A 7,949-nucleotide genomic window follows, 5' to 3' on the forward strand; every position below is an offset into this window, starting at 1 on the left:
TAGATACAAGCCGCGCCGTTCATCAGCTGAGACATCGGGGTGAAGCAGTAATTGCCTCCCCTAAATGATTATGCCACAGGAATTCTTTAGCGAGGTGACAACCCATCTATAATCTCACTAAGTAGCTAATTACAGGCTGGTGAGTGGGATAATACTACAGTAAGGCTAACAAAATGAAATTGAATAATTTACAGCGAGTTACACAGCCTACTATCGGAATACATTTGAGGAAGACAACTTGGAGCTCTCCTAGAAAGCACCAGAGACACTGGAAGGAGACGACAACCAAACATTAACAACATCTAGCATGTGGTTAAACTGAGTCCAAACCAGAGATTTCAATCCAAATCCCCAGCCGTTTGGCAGGGAACGAGACTTGCCTTGATGCGTCTAAACCTATAAACAATGCAGCTGCCAAAGCACGCACAGCACTGCCGTCTGGGACCCAGCAGTATCAACATCGGTGATAAAAACCGCTGCACAGGCTGTGCCTCTACAAACACTTATCCCCAATCTGAGACACCCAGCAGCTCTGCTCACACACAGAACTCAGATGTACAATGCCCCGGTGGCCCCTGGCTCCACACGGTTCACAGAGATACGTAAGCAGAACCGGGATGCGGACCAAAATCAAAGCTCACCATGCACAAAAGCCATATTAATCCCATTGAATTCCTCAGCACGACAGACAGAGTAGAGACCAATTAATTACGGATCCCATCTGTGATAGCTCAACACGGCCCAGAGTGAGTGCAGGGCTGTGTGACAGCTGGGTGCGTGTTCGGTGGGTTTGAGTACATTTTTGGAAGAGGACGAGGAGAGGATGGCTAGAGGGTATCGATTATGTGAGGCGATGCAATTGGGGGAAACATCCAAACAAATCTCAGTTTACAGTATGACCAGCACTCTGGTTCACGGCTTACCTTTCATTCCAAACTTGGAGCGACGGCCATATTTGTTGATGAGAACGAATAGCACGATAAGGAGCACACAAGCAAAGCCGGCCAGTCCCACCGCAATTGACACCTGGGGGGCGGAGCAGAGAGAGAGGGTATCAGTACAATGTTTACATAACTACTGTATTCAGAAGTTAGTTGTAGGGCAGAAAGCAAGTCAGCACGAACAACAGGCACTGTAGGGAATACACAAGAAAAGGACTGCTGAATTCAAAAGAGTGTATTTATTTCAAAAAGGCTTTTTGCAGCAGAAACTTTAATTTGGTCCCAGCTAGTCTCAGCCCTCCTGCCAACTCATGCGAAGCAATAGCGTTCATAAACATCATTAGAGAGATGGACTTTCATTGCGAACTCACCCCGAACGTGTCCTCCTCTGGTCTGGAGCTGTTGTCAGACGGTGTGGGAGGAACTGAAACACAGACCAACAGCGCTTGACCATTTCACTAGAGATTAAAATCCACATTTTCAAACATTTCAGCACAAATTTCCACAGCTCAAAGTCTACAGAGAGTTCCCGGGGAGTCATTTTAATACAGTATCTCTTTAAAATGGTATTCAGGAGAGGGGAGGGAATTCTGAGCGTATAGCTCTGAAAAATGAGGACATGAAAAGGACAACCCAGAAGAAGTATGCTAAAAACTAAAAACATACATACTGTACAACTATGTAATTGTCTTTCTTTCTTTCTTTCTTTCTTTCTTTCTTTCTTTCTCTCTCTCTCTCTCTCTCTCTCTCTCTCTCTCTCTGTCTGTCTGTATCCAGGCTGATGAGGGAGTTTCAAGTCTGAAAGCTTGGGAAGTGGGAGATCAGAGAGTAATTGTGGGCAAATTAATGGGCACATGGTAGACTAACTGCCACTGGCAGAGCGATGGAGTACGGTGGATCAAGTGTGTCTGTGCACTACTGTAATAATTAGAAGTGGACTGGCACCCTAGCAGTTAATTTGAACTGTACAACCCCCCTGTATAAAACTGTTATGTCAGTGTCTGTCTTTGTCTCTCACCTGCCAGCATGCCAACCTTCCTCCCCTCCTCTCCACCTCCTCTGGGTGCAAGTGTGTGAGGATGTTTGCGTTTGTAGATGTGGGAGTCTGTGTGTGTGTGTGTGGTGTGCGTATGTGTGTGTGTGTGCCTGCACGTGCATGTGTGTGTCTGTGTGTTCAAGAGAGGGAGAATGATGAGTGCTGGTTTTGTCGGTGTGTGTGTGTGTGTGTGTGTGTGTGTGTGTGTGTGTGTGTGTGTGTGTGTGTGTGCGTGTGTGTGTGCGTGCGTGTATGTGTGCATGTTTGTACATGCGTGAGTGTGCGTGTGTGTGTGTGTGTGTGTGTGTGTGTGCGTGCGTGCGTGTATGTGTGCATGTTTGTACATGTGTGTGTGTGTGTGTGTGTGTGTGTGTGTGTGTGTGTGTGTGTGTGTGAGGAAGGGGGCCCTAGGAGAGCAGAGATCCCTGGCTGTCCTCTGACTAATGCAGGCTTGGGACAGTGGAGCGGAACTGAGGTGAGAATACCTACCTACCACACCCACACACACACACACACACACACACACACACACACACACACACACACCCACACACACACACACACCCACACACACACACACACACACACACATCACTATCCTCCCTCCCCCCTTAGCCCCACTGTCATCTCACTTCATTTATACCAGGATGCTGCCAATCTGTCACTGTCCCCTTGCCTATTCAAATTTTATAATCCGTGGCAGATTGTAATAAATGGCCTCATATGGAGATACAGTAGAGGGGATATGAGATGAAGGTGAGAGATTACACTGCCCACTCTGTCCTTAAAGTAATTGTGTGGGTTGGGACACTTCCGGGTCATAATGACACCCCAAACCATTTAGTGTGGGCTTGCAGGGAGGGAACATCCTCAAGGGTGTTTTGGTCAAAGGGAAAGCGATAATAGAAACATTGTACAGAGCCTCGCTGATACAGTACCTTACTCCTGGGGGGTTGTGCTTACTCCTGGGGGGTTGTGCTTACTCCTGGGGGGTTGTGCTTACTCCTGGGGGGTTGTGCTTACTCCTGGGGGGTTGTTCTTACTCCTGGGGGGTTGTGCTTACTCCTGGGGGGTTGTGCTTACTCCTGGGGGGTTGTTCTTACTCCTGGGGGGTTGTGCTTACTCCTGGGGGGTTGTGCTTACTCCTGGGGGGTTGTGCTTACTCCTGGGGGGTTGTGCTTACTCCTGGGGGGTTGTTCTTACTCCTGGGGGGTTGTGCTTACTCCTGGGGGGTTGTTCTTACTCCTGGGGGGTTGTGCTTACTCCTGGGGGGTTGTGCTTACTCCTGGGGGGTTGTGCTTACTAGGACAACAGAGCAAAGTCCAAACACTTACCGTACACCTCATGTTCTGAAACAGAAGAAATGTAGAGACAGGTTAAGTTTGAAACTTTCAGAATACTGGTATGGTTTTAGCATCCTAAATAAAGGTCTGAGACCTGACTGAACTCTCTCTCTCTCTCTCTCTTTCTCTCTCTCTCTCTCTCTTTCTCTCCCTCTCTAAGGCATGGCTACTAACCTTCAAAGGGAGGAGCCATAAGGAAGTGGCCGTAGACGGTCTTGGTGACGGTCCCCAGGGCGTTGCTGGCCTCCAGGGTGTAGTTGCCGTTGTCGTAGTGCGTGGGGTTCTTGAACGTCAGGCAGCCCTCCAGGTAGTCCTGGTAGAACTCCATCTCCGTGCGGACGTAGGGGCTCTGGACCACCTCCTTCTGCTTGTGGAACCAGCGCAGCGTCGGGTGGGGGAAGCCATGCACCGTGAACTCAATACAGGTGTCATGGCGTCGCTCGGGCTCAGCCAGCTTCAGGATGGTGGGTGGGACTGCCAAGGAATAGAGTAGAGTAGAGTAGAGTAGAGTAGAGTAGAGTAGAATAGAATAGAATAGAATAGAATAGAATAGAATAGAATAGAATAGAATAGAATAGAATAGAAAAGAAAAGAATAGAACAGAATAGAACAGAATAGAATAGAATAGAATAGAATAGAATAGAATAGAAAAGAAAAGAAAAGAATAGAATGGAATGGAATGGAATAGAATAGAATAGAAAAGAATGGAATAGAATAGAATAGAATAGAAAAGAAAAGAAAAGAAAAGAAAAGAAAAGAAAAGAAAAGAAAAGAAAAGAAAAGAAAAGAAAAGAAAAGAAAAGAAAAGAAAAGAAAAGAAAAGAAAAGAAAGGAATGGAATGGAATGGAATGGAATAGAATAGAATAGAATAGAATAGAATAGAATAGAATAGAATAGAATAGAATAGAATAGAAAAGAATAGAATGGAATGGAACAGAATAGAATAGAATAGAATAGAAAAGAATAGAATGTTTATTAGCCATGTGTAACAAGTACGGGTACAGGTACATTGGAATTCTTGTCATCGCTTGTCCTAACAATGTCTTATCAGCACTAATCAGTTCCTCATTCCAGTCCTAGGTACTCAGCTGGACATTGACATTTTCCCAAACTGGCAATTTACTATCCATAGTCTAGCGGTCTATCAGTATCATCCTCATCTCCTTATCCCATCCAATCACGGATGACTGGGTCTGTGTCCATGATATAGGCCGTGCAATTAGGAGGAGGAGGAGGATGGAATCAGTGGGATCCCTGACATGTCAGGGTACTGCCACTGCTTTAAGACCTCTTCTGTTCTTCCGTTTCAGTAGATTTCACAGAACATGCACTACTTTGGGCTGGTACAGAAGGTGACACCTCTACTGCCTCGGAATAGTGATGTAACAGTGTTATGTAACATGCTGTACATGAAAAGGCAATATTCCCCCTTTAGAGATGAAACAGCTAGAGTCAAAGGATAAATCGCCCACCCCCCTGTAGAAGCTGCCAAAACTGATGATGCTTGTGCGTGTGCATGTATGTGTGTGTGTGTGTGTGTGTGTGTAAGAGAGAGAGAGATAAAGAGAGGAGTGTGCGAGAGAGTGTGTGACTGTGTGTGTGTGTGTGTGTGTGTGTGTGTGTGTGTGTGTGTGTGTGTGTGTGTGTGTGTGTGTGTGTGACTGTGTGTGTGTGTTGGTGTGTTTGTGTGTGTGTGTGTGTGTGCGTGTGTGTCTGTGTGTGTGTGCACACGCGCATGTATGTGTGTGTGTGCGTGTCTCTGTCTGTGTGTGTGTACATGAGTGTGTGTGTGTGTGAGTGCTTGTGAGTGTGTGTGTTTGTGTGTGTTTGTTTGTGTATGTGTGTGTGTGTGTGTGTGCATGTGTGAGTGTGTGTGTGTGTGTGTGTGAGTGCTTATGTGTGTGTTTGTTTGTTTGTTTGTGTGTGTGCATGTGTGAGTGTGTGTGTTTGTGTGTGTTTGTTTGTGTGAGTGTGTGTGTGTGTGTGTGCGCGTCTCATCAGCATGCTGAAGGACCCTCACATCCTCAGCTTGCCTGTCAGTCATTCAGAGGTTCCTGCAGATGCCTCCACCCCCACATCCCCGTCTGCAATGCAGTCCGTCAGAGACCCCGACGGGGAGGAGGCGGAGAGCGAGAGCAGAAACCACCGGCAGATAATTGTGCATATACTTATGTATCTGTGCGTTTGTGCATGTGCTTCTGTATCTCTATGTGAGGTTGTGATAGATAGATACAATAGATAGATAGATAGATAGATAGATAGATAGATAGATAGATAGATAGATAGATAGATAGATAGATAGATACATACATACATACATACATACATACATACAAAAATGTATATAAATAAGTATAAGATACAAAAATACAACAAGTGTATACCTGTAGATAAATTAGGATGCCTAGATTGTGCAAAAACATGTTCCCAATCCCAATATGTTCCCAGTCTAGTAAGTGAGTATGTTCCCAGTCTAGTAAGTGAGTATGTTCCCAGTCTAGTAAGTGAGTATGTTCCCAGTCTAGTAAGTGAGTATGTTGATACATGAATAAAAAAGTAAAATGCCCTGTCCATAGTGTCCCCTAGTACTCTCAAGCAGGCTCAGGTCCATAGTAGTACTCTCAAGCAGGCTCAGGTCCATAGTAGTACTCTCAAGCAGGCTCAGGTCCATAGTAGTACTCTCAAGCAGGCTCAGGTCCATAGTAGTACTCTCAAGCAGGCTCAGGTCCATAGTAGTACTCTCAAGCAGGCTCAGGTCCATAGTAGTACTCTCAAGCAGGCTCAGGTCCATAGTAGTACTCTCAAGCAGGCTCAGGTCCATAGTAGTACTCTCAAGCAGGCTCAGGTCCATAGTGTCTGGCCAGTCAGGGAATGCGTTGAACAGTCTGATGCTGGCTAGTAGGAAGGACCTCCTGAAGCGCTCCTTAGAGCACCGTGGCAGGATCAGTCTGCCGCCGAAGGTGTTCCTGACCAGGGTGTCATGCAGAGGGCAGACATTGTCCATGATGGCCCTCAGTTTGGCCAACACTGGCTGACCCCCAGGACAGAGCCCGCCCTCCTGATCAGCTTGTCCATCCTGTTAGCGTCCGCTGCTTTGATACTGCTGCCCCAGGACACCACCGTGAAGAGGATGGCCCTCGCTACAGCAGACCAGTAGAACATGGTGGGCATCGCTCTCCAGACATCGAAGGACCTGAGCCTCCTCAGGGAGTAGAGTGGACTCTGTCCCTTCTTGTAGATGGCCTTTCTCCAACCTGCTGTCCAGGTGCACACCTGAAGTCCACCACCATTTCCCTGCTCTTCCCTACGTTGAGCTGCAGGTGTTCGTGTTTTAGGTGTTTGTGTACATAATAGAGAGAGAAAGAGAGAAATAAAGAAATAAAGAAATAAAGAAAGAAAGAAGGAAAGAAAGAAAGAAAGAAAGAAAGAAAGAAAGAAAGAAAGAAAGAAAGAAAGAAAGAAAGAAAGAAAGAAAGAAAGAAAGAAAGAAAGAGGGACTCTCCTCCGTTCTCCTGAATGTACTGCTGTTGTCACATAATCTCCCCCAGTCCTCCAGGACCAGGGCGGACTGTCACACTCATATCAGGCGCTGGGCCAGATTTGTTCAAATGAGACCTCATGGGGGCCGGATTACTTTTTGCTAAAATAACATTTGACTCAACACATGGGTATTTTGTCTATTTGCGGATTTGTAACTTGAAATCATTCAAGGCCTACAAATGAATGTGAAATTGCATGTTGGCACAAACAATAACACACAACGTGTAATTACACAAAGTAGAAGAGAGAACTGACAAATAAAAGAGGAACAGAATCCATCTACATGTCAAGTAGAAGAGAGAGGCGCAGCCAACCAGATCAAGTGCTATAGAAAGTATGGTTCCTGTTCATGCAAATAATAACTAGGCTACAAATTGTGTTTGAATATCTGTACTGTTGATTAATTATAGACTACATAAGAATGCCAGTTAGGGTGTCATCACAGAGAATGCTGAGGTCATGGTAGAGAAGATCCTGAGGGAGAGAGACTGAGCCTGGGGCCACACTGTCAAAGTCATCTTAAACAGGCTTGATTAGGCATAACGTTAGCTAACCTGCTGAGCTATCTTGAGTGATGTTCAAATCCATTGATTCTGGGTTTGATTTTATTTATTTTTTACGTTATTGGGGGGGCGTGTGAACCCATCATTATTAAACAATCACTTTTTGAAGACAGCTTGATTGATCCAGCACAAAATGTTCTTGATAATACATGCAATTCACATCTAGCTAGCTCTGTTAATGCTGTTAGGCTAGCTTAGGTTACAACACAATCTTCCAGAGCTGCATTCAACCATAGTCCCAAGAACTGTGCAACTTGCATAGAAGCTACATTAAATTATGTGGATTTAATGACATATTTCAAACTGTCAGTAAAGCTATGGCCTGTGTAAACTAGTTTTCACATAATATCCGCAACGTAACACAAAGATGATGAGCTTTGATAAACTGCATGCCTTTGATCAGTTGTGACACACAATACATGTCCATATTTATGTCCATGTTATGTTATGTTAACGCACAATCTCTTTTCAGAGCGGATGTTCCCACAAAGAGAAACAAGATAGTGTTTGTGGAGAACAATAGGC

General features: G+C 45.3%; 1 protein-coding gene across 2 annotated transcripts in view; it reads right to left on the reverse strand.

Annotated features, from left to right (window-relative positions):
• Positions 1 to 7,949, reverse strand: part of ntrk3b (neurotrophic tyrosine kinase, receptor, type 3b) — a gene marked incomplete at both ends in the record, with an annotated part of 161,635 nt that overhangs the window by 61,897 nt on the left and 91,789 nt on the right. The window contains 3 exons of one of the 2 annotated variants that reach the window (XM_084436618.1): positions 924 to 1,026; positions 1,313 to 1,365; positions 3,495 to 3,794. In XM_084436618.1, coding sequence (XP_084292744.1) covers positions 924 to 1,026; positions 1,313 to 1,365; positions 3,495 to 3,794 — 456 coding nt within the window. Of the gene's footprint in view, positions 1 to 923; positions 1,027 to 1,312; positions 1,366 to 3,490; positions 3,795 to 7,949 lie in introns of both variants that reach the window. The other variant, XM_084436619.1, reaches the window with a different exon arrangement.

This window comes from Borostomias antarcticus (assembly GCF_949987555.1).
Source record: "Borostomias antarcticus genome assembly, chromosome: 4".
Classification (NCBI taxonomy): Eukaryota; Metazoa; Chordata; class Actinopteri; order Stomiiformes; family Stomiidae; genus Borostomias; species Borostomias antarcticus.